General features: G+C 31.2%; 1 protein-coding gene across 1 annotated transcript; it reads right to left on the bottom strand.

The window, feature by feature from the left end:
• Positions 1 to 104: 104 nt before the first annotated feature.
• On the bottom strand, positions 105 to 14,502 carry LOC130799638 (ABC transporter G family member 35-like). The gene is made up of 22 exons (XM_057662804.1): positions 13,729 to 14,502; positions 11,904 to 12,113; positions 11,465 to 11,549; positions 10,740 to 10,899; positions 10,568 to 10,644; positions 10,279 to 10,332; positions 9,189 to 9,279; positions 6,682 to 6,983; positions 5,455 to 6,053; positions 4,497 to 4,657; positions 4,264 to 4,373; positions 3,432 to 3,585; positions 3,237 to 3,347; positions 2,840 to 3,012; positions 2,408 to 2,740; positions 2,035 to 2,325; positions 1,868 to 1,951; positions 1,641 to 1,774; positions 1,325 to 1,552; positions 1,063 to 1,234; positions 724 to 978; positions 105 to 613 (listed from the first exon to the last, which is right to left on the bottom strand). Exons 1-22 carry the CDS (start codon positions 14,079 to 14,081, stop codon positions 341 to 343), a joined length of 4,410 nt encoding a protein of 1,469 aa, XP_057518787.1. The 5' UTR covers positions 14,082 to 14,502; the 3' UTR covers positions 105 to 340.
• Positions 14,503 to 15,527: the final 1,025 nt, after the last annotated feature.

Here is a 15,527-nt window from a genome sequence, read left to right on the forward strand (position 1 = left end):
GTGTCTCTCAAAGAGATCGTCTCCCCCATTAATTTATTTGATCAATGATATTTGTAACTTTTGTGGCTCTATAAATGTAGTAACAATTTTTGATCCAAAAATGATATCAAATAATCATTTACAATTTCACAATACATAATGCAACACTACTAAATCATAAAATAGGGAAATCCATACATATAATTTCTATATTTCCCTACACCATTTTCTTCAAACTATAGGCTATATAATACTACAAGATTCTCTGCATATTTACAACTTTCTCTCTTGAAAATATATTATACTTCAATTAGGCTAACAAGTAATAGTGTTATTTTATACATTTATTGTCTAACACCCTCTACCTCATTTGGAAGTTAAGTGTCCTAATGCAGTAGGCATACAAGAAGGCAAAGAACACTGTGAAACCCACCAAAACCACAGCAACTGGACCCATAAAATCTGGATCATACCCAAAATGAACTTGAATATAATCCTTTATCATTGGATCTTGTGGAAATCCCGTACCTTTAAGCGTTTGCGTTAGATCACCGTATTGCGACACAATCAACCCGTAAACTGTCCACGCTACAGGGCAGATCCAGTAGTACCATACCCACCATTTCGGTATTTTCTGAAAATTCGTAACCAATCAAACCGATACTTATACTTAGTAACACACTTTATTAAAAATTTCAAATTTTTTTTTGCGATGTTTCATAGAATGTCGATTAAAGGACTTACCGGTCTAGGAATGAAAAAACCCGAAAAGAGGTTGAAGAGAGCGTAGAAAGCAGCCGCAAAGACGGAAGCAACTTGGTGATTCGGTGTGATCGAGACCGTCATCATTCCGTAGTATGTAAAGTATAGGAAGGAGAATAATGTTATGAAGAAGAACCAAAAGAATTTTCCAGCAGTCCATTGGAAACTCATCATAGCATAAACTATGATCGAATAATATGCTGCTTGAATGAATATGTAAGGAACTTCAACAACCACCTGCAGGATTCGGAGCACCAGATTCACATCAGTAAAACTATATTTGTCTCGAATGATCATCGAAAATTTTGTCGAAATTCAGACCTGTGAGATAGCATATGGCAACGCAGAATACATTCCTGCAGCTCGCTCTCTGTAAAACACGGTTCTTTCGACAGCAACGACTGGCTGAACTGTTCCACAGTTGCAGATTCCGACAAAGAGTACAGCAGCATACATGGCTCCGATAACTATGTTTAGACTATTCGCATTATCCCTGTCAATTTTACGAATAAGTATAAGTGATCAATATTCGTCACATGAATATGATCCAATCCTAAAGACAAATACCGAAAAGAACACTTACAAGTTAGTTCCAACTTTCCAAAAGATAGCTCCAACGATTAGAGCAGCGGACAAAGTGAAGAAGTATCGGACAAGATTGTAACTCGGACTTCTCCAATAAGTCATCCATTGTTTCCAAAGACACGACTTGAATTGACCCCATGTCGATTGTGCATATTGAGTCGGGAAATACAAGTCCTTTGCTCCTGGTGGCGGTACGCTTAGTTCCTTTACGAGAGCCTTGTTTCTTCTGCTCGAAAGTAAAAAATACAGGGTTAACAAATATATTCATCGATCAGTTTAAACTAGACATATTTCTGAATGATTGATGAGCTTACTGGTAAAGCGATGATGACTTATAATGCTCTGCGAAGTCCATTTCTAGCCTTACTTCAGCAGCAATGGAGCTCACTTCTAGCATCCATGTCGCGGGGTTGTACTGATCGGTAATCTTAGGAACTCCAGGAATCGACTGCAATCATTCGAACCATTTATAGCTTAGAACTTATTCACCTCAAATATTCGACAATTTCCCGTTTGAGTTAAAGGGCAAGAACTTATTCACCTCAAAATACTCGACAACTTTGTGTGAGTTTCGACCTAATGGCCCCGAGTAGATAACTTGTCCTCCTCTTTTCATCAAAAGTAGCTGAGAAATAAAAAACGTACATGTTTAACACGAGAGCGTAAGAAGAATAAATTTTTTCCTGTCAAACAAACGAGAGAAATTACCTCATCAAAAGCTTCGAATATATCAATACTAGGTTGATGAATCGTACAAACAACAGTTCTTCCTGTATCGACTGTGTTTCGTACTGTCCTCATCACAATGGCAGCGGCCCTAGCATCAAGACCAGAAGTTGGCTCATCCATAAATATGATTGAAGGGTTTGCTACAAGTTCAACAGCTATTGTCAGCCGCTTTCTTTGTTCGGTTGATAATCCTGTTACTCCCGGTAACCCTACAATCGCATCTTTAAGGCCGTCCAGCTCTACCAACTCCATTACCTCCTCGACAAAAATCTACAAATAGAAGAACAATTTTACGAGTTTTTATCTGTGAAATCAAAGTGAAGAGGACTGGGTCCTATGCACGAGTTCTTACGAGTTTTTCTTCATTGGAGACTTCTTTTGGGAGCCTGAGGAAAGCCGAGTAAATCAAAGATTCTTTAACTGTGACTTGAGGAGAATGGATATCAGTTTGTTCACAATAACCCGAAACTCGAGCAAATGTTTCTTGAATCTTGGGAAAACCGGAGATTCTTATATCGCCTTCAATGTATCCCCCAGTCTTTCTTCCAGCTAAAACATCCATCAAAGTGGTCTTTCCAGCTCCACTAACACCCATTAGAGCTGTCAAAACTCCTGGCCTAAATGCACCGGTCACTTCTCGAAGAAGTTGAAGCCTATCTTCTGATACACCTTGTTCCTTCATTTCCTATTAGTACATAGAATTAAATTAGAGAAAGTTTAGAAACACTATAACTGAGTGTATATATACTTCATACAAGTCACGATACCGTAAACGATCACTCACCGGAGGCATATCAACGAAGTAGCTCACATCATCGAAGGACATAGCAAGTGGCGTAAATGGGAGAACCATTCCTCTCTTAGGAGCGACACCATTTGCAGCTTCGACAGATGAATCGTTTCTACTGAATCCATTGGGATTAGATCGACTCATGATTCTTTGAAGTGCCAACTCCCCTGTAAAAATTTTTGAAATACAACACAATTATATCAATACAAGCCCGTCTTGATTGCAAACTGTCTAGGAATCAGCTCAACCAAAAACTTAAGCTAATGGTTAGGACCCTATAACACGTTGCCTTAACACGAGAGCCCTTGGGCCATCAGTGTGGATAGAACACAAAGCTACAAACCCTCTTACTCGTAGGATTCTCTCTAGAGTATGTAGTTGATGATCTTACTCGTATTATTTCCATCAGCAGAGGATAATTTCTTGGATCTTTTCTCTGGGTGGTCATCTTCCATATCATTTTCATCATCTTTGGAAATGATTGCTTGTGGCTTTCCAAGTGCTATTACATATTCACGCGAAAAACATTTAGCTAACGAATGATGAAACTATGTTTACGAAAGTATTCGAGTAACGAGACTCTTACGATTTAGGTAAGTAAGTGCAACAGTGAAAATCAGATTGGAAAGAACTATAAACCCAACAAGGCCTCCAGCTCCTATCCAATACCAATAACTATATGGGAACACATTGAAGCTCTTCAATACTTGTACACCTAAAGGAGTTACACCATCTGATGCCTGCAAATTATTAAGAATGAGATAACATTTAGTTCCTCCGAGTCTTAAGTTGAAAGTTTTACACTAGCACTTAGGACGTGTTTGGAAAATCAGTTTGGCTTTGTCTGCTTTTTGATTGGTCAAACTGTAAAAAAAAGTGTTTGATAAAAAACTTCTAACCAACTGAATGAAGTTGATGTGCGTAGCTTTCTTATTAACTTTTGACTCTAATCCACTTTTTCTTTAATCTAACCGTCAACAACCAAAATTAATTTTTACCAAACATCACCATAACTTGTGATCTATCGTAATCAAACAACTGACTTGTTAACTTGCTAATACTGTTAGAGTATATAACATATCCTGGGGCCTCAACCATCAGTATAAGCTTTTGGTTGAGTTGGTTTCTTAACATGGTATCAGAGCCAACGTGAAAAGAGGTCACGGAATCGAATTTCAACCACATCTCAAATTCAAGTGGAATATTTCGCACCAGGTATGAAAATCGGAGTGTCTGTGTTGTATCCACACATCTAACCCAAATGGCTCTCGTATGAGGGGGGTGTTAGCTTGGGGCCTCAACCATCAACTTATGCTTTTGGTTAAGTTGGTTCCTTGACAAATGCTTCCAGCCGGTCAAACCAGCCAATGACCATTCGCCAACCAGATAAAGGAAGACAATGTTGCAAGAAAATTTACCAATTTGTTCATCCAACGAGGAGCAAACATCTCATTGACAGCAAGTGCGTTAAATGCATAGGACAAAGGTGACACCCAATATCCCCATTGCAACCAATTGGGAATTTGACCTGAATTAATATGCAAATACACAAGATAATGTGAGAATTAATTAGCATGTTATTAACCAATAATGAGTTGTTAAAACACAAGATTAATTAGAAAATTGTGATGATTAAGAGTTGAAAACTGACTTTTAGGAAGGATGAAACCACCAAGCATGAACATAAGGAGAACAGAAAGAGCTCCTCCTGTATTTGCAATGATCATAGTCCTACACAAACCAGCTGTAACACGAAACAATCCAGCAGCCATTTGTTGGATAAGGAACACCAATAGCAGTTGCTTGAAATACCTATAACATAAGTATATCACATCTTCAGTTTTGTTAATCCATGTTTTCAATGCCACTAAACAATATATACCAGCTAAACAGCCTGTCAAAACAATCCGCCGTGGGGTTTGAGTCACATCATTTCAAATCTGGTTAGTTTCGAGTCTTGTCGTGTCGGGTTTAGTCGATCCAACAAGTCAATTTTCAAAAAAACTTCAATATTTTTTTGTTTTTATAGAAAAGATTTCTTATAAAAATAGATCAATATGCCGATTTCAGACTAGAATAAAGAAATGTTGACTAAAAATACAACAAATAAAGGAAAATTAGTAAATAATACTCTCAACTGTTGTTTATTGACTCAAAATACCCCAACTATTATTTATCCCTATATACCTCCAAACTTAACTTTGCATACCTTGAACTATTGATTGACTCAAAATACCCTAAAACAGTCGTTTGAAAATAATGTGCATAGTGTTCAATGTTAATTATCTCAATACTTGGGATTACAAAGTTAAATAATAATTGGGGGTATTTTGACTTATTGATCAATAATTAAGAGTATTATTTACAAATTTTCCAAAATTAAATAGAAATATTGCGGTCATGGAACTAAATAGTTGACAAAATTAAGAAATCAAGTTAAAATAGTAGTGTTTGACCTAGTTTTATCAATATTTTCAGGTCAGATCATTTTTGTATCATGGGTCAAAAGTTCAAAGTTATAACGGAAAAATTTAGTGCATTTTGGGGTCAAAATTTGACAGGACTAATGTTATATGAAAAGAAACAAAAGCAGGAAAAGTAAAAAGTACCTGCTAGCTTCAGGAGCAAATCCAATGGAATAGTAGGTAACAGAAGTCCAAACAATAGATTCAAAAATAGAAATAGGAATCCCAAGACAAAAACTTGGTAACGTAAAAGTCCAAGCAGGATGAAAAAGAAGATCCCTATGTTTATAAAACACAGGAAGTCTCTGCATGATCACAGCCATTTCAGCAAACCCATTAAACATGTTTATAATCAGTGTAAATATCAATGCTCCCATGTACAAAGCTCCATCAGCTTCATTCCTAGTATGCATCCTTGATCTAATAAACACCGTTGATGTAATCGCCGCCACGATCATGATTTGTATAGCCTTAAAGATGTACACAAATGGGTTCCTCTTAATAAGCATCCATTCCTTATCAAAGGATGCTTTTAGGAGTTCTTTGTATGGGACTGAGTATCTGTCGTACACTAATGCTGCCTTGTGGGATTGGGCCTTGTCGTATGGGACTGAAAGCTCGTTGTCTTGTCTTAGCCCAACATGGAAGCGTTTGAATCGGGTCACGAACTCGGATACGGGTATGTACTTATAGGGCTTGGTTTTATCGGCCCAATATTGTTCTTGATCCTTCTTTGAAGTTACCTATATATATAAATAATTAAATACATATACACCAATTTTTTCTTAATTTCGTTCAAATTGCCATAATCAATCAATACTAATATACTAAACACAAATTCTTAAATTAGATGGTTTTTTTGTGAGACCCTCATTCTTGGGCTGACTCTTGTACATTTAGTGTGTTGAAGTTATTACTTATAATTTTAAAATGATCATTTAGAAAAATGAATTAATTTTAAATGAAAATAATGTCTTTATCAAAATTTTAGTATATATTTTATTAAATTCTTGAATTTAATTAAATTCGTTTGCACGGGGAATAATTTCGAGTTTTTTTCAACTCAAAAGTTTTTTTGGAGAATCGGGTTAGGTCTCAATTGGAATCGCATCTAGCCCTTTAACTTATCTCAGCCTATCCAATAATAAGAAAACACAAATTCTCAAATGAGACGGTTTTATGATGAGACCATTTCTGTTGGGCAGAACCAATATATACTTATAGTTGATCTTAAAGTGATCACTTCTATTTCTAAAGTGGTCAATTAGCAAAACGAACTGATTATATGGGATCCTCTCATGATGAGACTGTGTAATTTGAGAATTTGTTAAAAAAAAGTAATTGGGATATGGGCCTTGGAATATGAGGTACCTCTTGAAGGAAATCAGCAGTACCCTTTCTTTCAGGGCAACGGAAACCACAAGATTCAAAGAATTCAACAACATGTTCTCTTGGGCCTTGATAAACAATCTGGCCTTCTGATAATAACATGATATCATCAAAGAGTTCAAAGGTCTCAGGAGCAGGCTGAAGTAAAGACATTAAGATTGTTGCATCTGATAAATGGGCTATTTGTTGCAAACACTTTACTATTTGGAATGTTGTGGAACTATCCAGCCCAGTTGATATTTCGTCCATGAATAATGTCTTTGTTGGCCCCACTATCATTTCACCTGCCATTAAATATTTTGGATTTAGAAAAAACCCGATTTCTCCGAAAAACGCATTAGATATATGAGTTAAATAGCCTAATTAATACAAAATAAAAAGAAAATAAAAATATAGGCTTCTTGGTTTGAGGTCATCTCTTTGAGAGACGGTCTCTATCACAAGAGTAATTGAGGAAAAATTGTTAATACTACTCCATTAGTTTTTATTTTTTATTTTTATTTTTATTTTTTATCATAGGTTTGGCGAAGGGAATGTGAGATTTGATTCTTGATTCTAGGACCTTATCTGCGAAAAATGATACTCCCTCCGTTCTTTTTTTATCTTCCACTTTGGATTTTTCACACATATTAAGGAAGACAGAATCTTTGGGTTGTAGTGGGTATTATTTTAATCAAATAGTAGTGTGAAGTAATGATTGTATTGAAAGTATGAGGTTGTAGTGGGTATTATTTTAATTAAATAGTAGTGTGAAGTAATGATTGTATTGAAAGTATGAGAGAGAAAATAATTATAAATAAAAGAAAAGGGGTACATTAAAAGAAAAGGGGGGGTTTTAAGAGGTAAAAGTGGGATAATAACTTTTTAAAAATAGAAAGTATTCTAAAGTGGAAAAACTTTTGAAACTACCCGTTATAGTAATGTGAAAGATAAAAAAAAAACGGAGGGAGTATATATTTTAATTGAGACAAGATATGATTCTCACTACTCTATTAGTTTATAGGACTATATTTGTAAACTAATTGAAACAAACTTAAATGGAAATAAGTAAAATTTTATAGGAATAAAGGGAATAGTATTTTTGTTTTCATTTGTTATAATTGTATCAATATTAGAGTATTTGACAAAATTACATATTAATTTTTATAATTTACTACTAATACTTATTTATTCCTATTTTACTTGTTATAAATAACTCTCAAGTTTGTATATACTTCTTTTCTTTCTCTACTACATATTAGAAAACGTTAAACATAAAAAAAAAATGAATTCAAAAAGCATTTGTAATTAAAGAGAAAATAATTTATTATTTTAATATAGACTAAACAAATTAATTAATCAAATATGTTCAAAAAGTCAAATTAAACTATATTATTTTCATATGAAAAAGTAATTATTCCATCTATTGGTTTTGGACAACCTAACTCAATTAGCTATAGGAGCAAATGTATATATCAACCACCCCAACTTTTTTGTTATTGCTATAAGAGAGCTACTTAATAAATATTCAATTTTGAACTAGTAAGATTTGAGTACCTAATTAATACCACTAGCCTTTAATTATTCATATTTTTATCCATAAAAAGAACCAAATAAAAGTAGCTACTTTTATCTAAACAATGTTAACTATTTTTCTTAATTAATTAGTAATGGAGATTTACAATCAACTTTTCTTTAATTAACAAAACAAAATTAATAAATAAAATTTATGTCTTTATTTTTGTGCTTCTAATTAAATGATTATCCAAATGTGGACAAACATAAAGTTTGGCATTGGGATAGAATTAGTGTTATCATCATTTTCAATTTTTCATAGAAATGGTTGTTGAGAGTTTAATATTACAAGAAGTTGATTACCAACGTCATATTCTTATAAACTAATAAGATTAAATTTCATGTGCAACAATTTCTTGTTAATCAATTGGTGATAAAAGACATAATAATTTTTTAATCTTTTGTGGCTTAAAAATTAAATTTTATTGGCTAAGCCGAGTTTGGTATTGAGTAATAAATAATTAAATATATACTATTTATCACTAGCGAATAATATTAGTATTTTCGCACTTTCTTTTATTGCATCTGAACCAAAAGCGCTTGTAACTCAATGAATAGAGCATCTGCATGTTGAGTAGAAGGTTTGAGGTTCGACCCCTATTGGATGCAGGTATTAGCTGAGAGGGTTTATCGACTGCGCACATTCTCTTTACTCCTTCCTTAAGATGAATATGTATGATTTGTCGGCATCTTTCAGAAAAAAAAAAAAAACCATTCACCCGAACTCTCTCTTGTTCGGGATACAAAAAGTGTACTTTACCTTTTTTTTATCCTATCTAAATGGTCAAGGGTTTAGGTTGTCCATAAATTTAATTATAAAATTTAATTCTCATTGATATCAATTATTTGCTAGGTTAATTTTATTGTAATGAAAAACAATCAATAAAAGTGTGAAATAGAAGGGTGTATTAGTACTAGTAAGTAAAAAAGAGAACCTGTAGTAACACGTTTCTTCTGTCCACCAGAAATACCACGTTGCATTTCATCACCAACAAGTGTGTCACGACATATATCCAGCCCTAATATCTGTTCCATTGATTAATTAAATTATTAAAGAGTATAAATTCCCCATTATCCAAATTATATTACTAATTAGTTGCATAAAAATCATTCATAATCATCTTTAATAATACTATATATTTTCATTTAGACTTTTAGGTTTATGCTAAGGACCTACTACTTGTTCACAATTGACATTCAAACGGTACAATTATCATGATAAATTATAAGGTGTATATTAAAATATATAATAATATGTTGTTAGAATATATATTATTTATTTGAATATGCGACTTCTTGTTACATTGGCTTTTAATATTAATAAAATGTCTAGAAATTAACTCAATCTAAAATTTAAATTGATGATTGAAGTTTTAAAATATGTTAATTATTAAAAGAATTTTTAAAATATACTCCTATGAAGGATAATGATATTAATGAGATTAATTTGAACTTATATATTCTAAATGCATGGCAATTATTAGAATTATTAGTTTGATATTAGGCAAAGTTACGTAGATCTATGATCAATAAGTTTAATAAATAAAATAGATTTATTTAGTAAATAATTATACTACAAAAAAAATTTAAACTAATAATTTTCATAAATAAAATATTTATAAAAAAGTTTAATAGTTTAACTGAGACAAGATTCAATAATTTAAATTATTAAGGTTGAGAAAGACGTGGATTTGGTGGCTACCACTCCAACTTGCATGAAGAAGTTAAGTGAAAAAGAGTTGTTTACCAACCCAATATTAGAAACTGAAATGAAATTGTGTACATAACACCTACTTAAATATAAGACCAGTGGAAAATATACTGAACATGCAAATCCATATCTAGCCACATATAATAAGATAGTAGGTAAAGTACTATTTTTGACGATTTTGGTCAAAAACATTATTACTTTTATGTTGATTTTGTCGACCTAAATTTTTGGATTTTCTATTAAATGGGACCATTTATATTTAATTACCAAACAATATTATCCACCAAAATTTTAATTTATAACTGAGCCCTTACTCTAAGTGTATAGTCCACAATAAGATTGCTTTCTACACCTTCCATTGCAGTTGCCTGAAAAAGATGTAAAACCACTACGCATTAATAAATTTAATATGAATTAAGGAAAAAAAAAATGCAACAATAATATATATAACATATTTTAGAACTTTAATTATTAATTGTATTTAATAAAGTTGATGACTTAATATGGTATCAGGGTACTTTTGATTGAGTTAATTCCTTTAAAAAAATAAATAAACTTGAAATATTTCAATTAAATAATAATCAAATATGTTAGAGAATATACCTTCATAAAAAGGTCGACTTCAGGATCGGGTTTTAACCCATGTTGTTTTTCTCTCCTTGCAAGTTCAGATAGGAGTTCTACGTACAAAAAAGTTTATAAATTTTTGAAAGAATATTAAAATAATGAATTAAATTTTATAGAAATGAGAAGTTAAGAGTTAAGGAGAAATTACCATATCGAGAACCAACTCCTTGGCAACGAGCTGAAAAATCCAAGGTTTCTTTGACAGTCATAGATCCAATGTGGACATCATTTTGACTAATGTAAGCTGATGTCTTTTGTGGTACAAATTCATCTAATCTATGTCCATTGTAGGTCACCTCTCCTTGCACCTGTTCCAATTCAAAAGAGTCGTGTTACTTTTCTTTCTTTTTTGATTTTGAAATCTTTCTTTGGAGTATATGATTAATTAGTTTTAGCAGTCCATCTGTTAGGAATCAAGAATTTTAATAGGAAATATTAAATAAAGGATTATTAAGTAATATTTCTCACACCATCCAACTAATTTATTTACTCAACTTCCAATGATTTGTCACTTAATAATATATGTACAATATTCTATATCAAGAATATGATATTGTGACCTGATTTTTAAATTGTATTGATGTTGGTTTGACTAAAATTTTATTTATTAAAAACATTTAATAATACATACGCATAATATTGTACATTAAATTTAAGAATATTATATAAGAAAGCGTAATAAAACATATTATTAATATATCTCTAAAACTAAAACTGTTCAAATATCTAAGTATTTAAATTTTGATGTATATGTCAATCACAAGTTACTGTTTAGAAAGCTGCAAGATGGAATTGCATGTTAAAGAAACTTCCAATTAGAAAGCAAAGAATAGTATATATAATAAAAAAAAAAATGGTCATGAAAATATGTACCTTTAGAGATGGGTCCAGCTTTCCAGCAAGAGCTAGCAAGAGAGTGGTCTTTCCTGAGGACGGTGGCCCTAACAATAAGCACATCCTGTATCCAAGTATAGCAAACTTTTTTCAATATCCTCAAAAAACTTTTTGTTTACTGCTCACTTTAAATTAAATTTAAATAATTTGTAAATTACAATCTTAAAGTTTAGGCATTTTGCAAATTACAGTTATAATTTACTTTTACAAATTATAGCCTTAAAATTTAGACGTTTTGCGAATTACAGCCAATAAAGTATCAATGTCTACAGCGTTCAAGTCAAATTATAGAATTACGATCACTTAATTTAAAATTCCGACTACTAAAATGCTCGAAACCCTGTGATATGGTTGATGCTTTAGTAAAGTTTGTAAGAAAGGTAATTTTCATGATCAATTTGTGACCTCTCTAGTATACCTTGATGGTTTGACTATGCCTGATATATCTTTGAGGATGGTGAGTTTTTTCCTCTCAGCTAATTTAATACCAATCATACCAATGATTGCTTCTGCGAAATTTCTAGCTGCATTTGGTAGGGTGGGAAGAGCTCTTGTACCCACATAACAATCTGCTTCAATTGTCAAATGTTCGAATCTTACTTCAACCGTTGGCAATACTATCCCTACCCTGTAAAAAATATTTTATTATTAATAAATATAATTTCAAATAAATATTAAAAAATAAAAATAAAACATAAATCGTCCGCTCATCAGAATCCGATTAATACCATTAATATCATCATACTCATTATTATATTCTACTCATAAAAACTATAATTAAAATGAATACAAAAAACAATATATTTTGCTTTTAGGAAAAACATTAAAAACTTTCTAGTGTTCCTACTACAAATGCTTTTTCCAAATAAATGATATGAATGAGAGTCGATTTCAATTTTTAATTTTAATTATATAAACAACTTAATTTAATCAATTAATAAGTTGCTACCAACTTATGAAAATTTTAGGTAGTCTCAAGTTTTTATGATATGAGTTTAATTCTCACCAATTATAAAAAAATTATTTTAAAATTTTCATTATTTTTAAAAATTCTCTAGGTAGCCTATTTCGAAACATACAAAAAATTTAATTGATTAAATTGATGGAAGTTGTAGTAAGTGAGTAGTACAAACAACAAAGTGTAAACAACCGCCAGCTAAATGTATAAGTGAAAACGGTACGCGGAAAGCAATATAAGAAGCAGACAATAAGAAAGCGTAAGACGGATTCCTTGAACATGCATAAAATCTTGATAAATTTAAAAAGAAACATACAAATCTTTTAATTATTAGTTGGTATTTTTATAAGATTAATAATCATGATAACTACAAGTCGTATAAACGTCAATGACATTGGTCCACCATATATGTATTATTTACAACTTAATCATGTTTATCATTTTATATTATGTAATATATTATCTTATTGATAGTGCATTATCTGTAATTAACCCTTAGCTTAAGCTAATGATTCAGGTTCTTTGATTTAGACGTGTAGATGCAACACCAATTGGGATGGGTGAGATTCGAACGTGTGACCTCTTCTCACGTTGGACTTTGATACCATGTCAAGAAACCATCATAGCCAGAATATTAGTTAAATACTCTAACACATATTCATTATAGATTTATCATAATATAATCAATGTGTACTTATAGATTTACACTACATTATGGATTGACATTATATAATTTAAATAGAATTGAACTAAATTCTCATTTACTATTGAGAATACTTTTTGACTCATGAATAAGGGTACTCTAAATTACTAAACCATAATTTAATAAAATATTGTATAAAATCAATAAATTTTTTCAGGGGTGAAAATCATTATCCTCTATCATAATATTTAATAAATTAATAGGCCAATTTATAATTCTCTAACATCTTAAATTTCTAGGATTAATTAATATTAAATTTAGAAAATTTAATAAAATAAAAAAAATTAACATTAATTCAATTTTTCACACATCTCTTTACATAATCCCATTTTAAAATTAATTTTAATAATTTAACCTTTGTCATATATTTGCCCACTATATATCTAATTACTAATAATAGATAATAATAATAATAATAGGATATGCCGCTAGCAAATTAAAATAAAGGTTGTGTTATTCGATCATAGCGAACTAAGGGCAAATGTTAAATTATTGGAAAATAATCTAAATATAAAATTATTCACAATAAACAAGCATAAAGATTGGATTATTAATATCAATTTTTCCTTTAATAAAACTTACTTATCAATTCTATCTTTGAGCTTTTTAAGGAACTTTTCATTATCTTCCTCAGCAACTCTGAACAATCTATCAATGAACTGAATTCTATCATTGACATCAAGTTTCCTAACATCAACTTCCTTAAGTTGATTTTGAGTATCAGCACCATAAGATTTAAGGACACTAGTCCTTAACCTATTATAAGTGGGTAGTTTTTCTAAGGCAGCCCATTTTAAAGCTTCTTCATCTTCTTCATGTGCTCTTGTACTTCCTCTTGTTTGACTCCCAAATACATCTTCAACCCCCCAACTTGAACTCATTTTCCTACTCAAATTTCTCCCCCAACCTCTACTATTCTGCCTATTTCCCTCCATTTTTATTAATTTCCTGCTCAAATACCTTAAATTAAATTGTAAAATAAGATAAAAAAGAGAAAATTAATTAATTAAATATTAAAATCATGTAAGAAAAAAATGATGGGTATATATATTTGTTCTAGCGGACGGATTAATTTATTTGCTTAAAGGTGTCACCGGATAATAACAATGGCGTTATATATATAGTCAAGTTAGGATGGGAGTTGTTGGGGAGTAAAAGTAAGCTATTTCTGGGAAAGAGTAGAGATAATTTGTTGTTAATTAGAAGAGGTAAGTAAGAAAAAGTGAGTGGAAAATAAGAGGATCGTAAGCATATTTATGCCTTACGTAATTTCTCCATACAATTATCGTGTGTACGTGCCCCTATGGGGATATAACATTATTTATTAATGAAAACGATTCTATATTAGAGTTCGAATAATGTATTTCAAACTTTAATATTGTCAAGATCGAAAGTATGAGGTTTTGTGACAAACAAATTAAGCTATCAATGATATCGATGTTTGTAGGAGAAAGTAAAGCAATAAAACAACACAAAAATTTAACGAGGTTCACCCAACTTAGGTTACGTCCTTCGGTGTGTAGTATCTCTTATATTATCAAAGGAGTTCAAAGAACGATCAAATATGGAGAATTACAATAGAGAAGAGATATAGGCTAGTGTTTGGCTTAGATGTATTTTGTGGATGATTACAATGTGTGAATGATAGCTCTCTATTTATAGGAGAGAACTCACTAAGTAACATTAAGTACATTAAAACTATGAATAAATGATAATGAAACATCCCCAAGTACTTGAAGAGTCAAAAACAGCATACTAGGAGCATCAGAGACATCGCTCGGTCGAGCAACCTGGTCGAGCGGGCTACATGAAATTTCTGGTTACATTCTGTATGCTCGCTCGACCTATTCTGAAGCTCGCTCAATCGAGTGAGCTGGTCGAGCTGCACTTCAGTGAGTTTTTGACAGTTTTGCTTGACTTTGCATTGTAGAGCATCTTGAATTAAACCTTTGCACTTCTTCATTAAGTCCCATAACTCCCATGAATAACTCATACTTCATTACCTCATTAAATCCATACTCTTAATCACTATCATAAACCACAATCATCAAGACTCAACTTAATACACCTACATTAACATACTCATTGGATTCCGAACCCAAGAGTCACACATGAATGCACACACCAAATGTGCACTCAAGTCACACCATTCATAACAATTAATAATAATACTTTTATATATATATATATATATATATATATATATATATATATATATATATATATATATATATATATATATATATATATATATATATATATATATATATATATATATATATATATATATATATATATATATATACATATATATATATATATATATATATATATATATATATATATATATATATATATACATATATATATATATATAGATA

Source organism: Amaranthus tricolor, chromosome 1 (assembly GCF_026212465.1).
Source record: "Amaranthus tricolor cultivar Red isolate AtriRed21 chromosome 1, ASM2621246v1, whole genome shotgun sequence".
Classification (NCBI taxonomy): domain Eukaryota; kingdom Viridiplantae; phylum Streptophyta; class Magnoliopsida; order Caryophyllales; family Amaranthaceae; genus Amaranthus; species Amaranthus tricolor.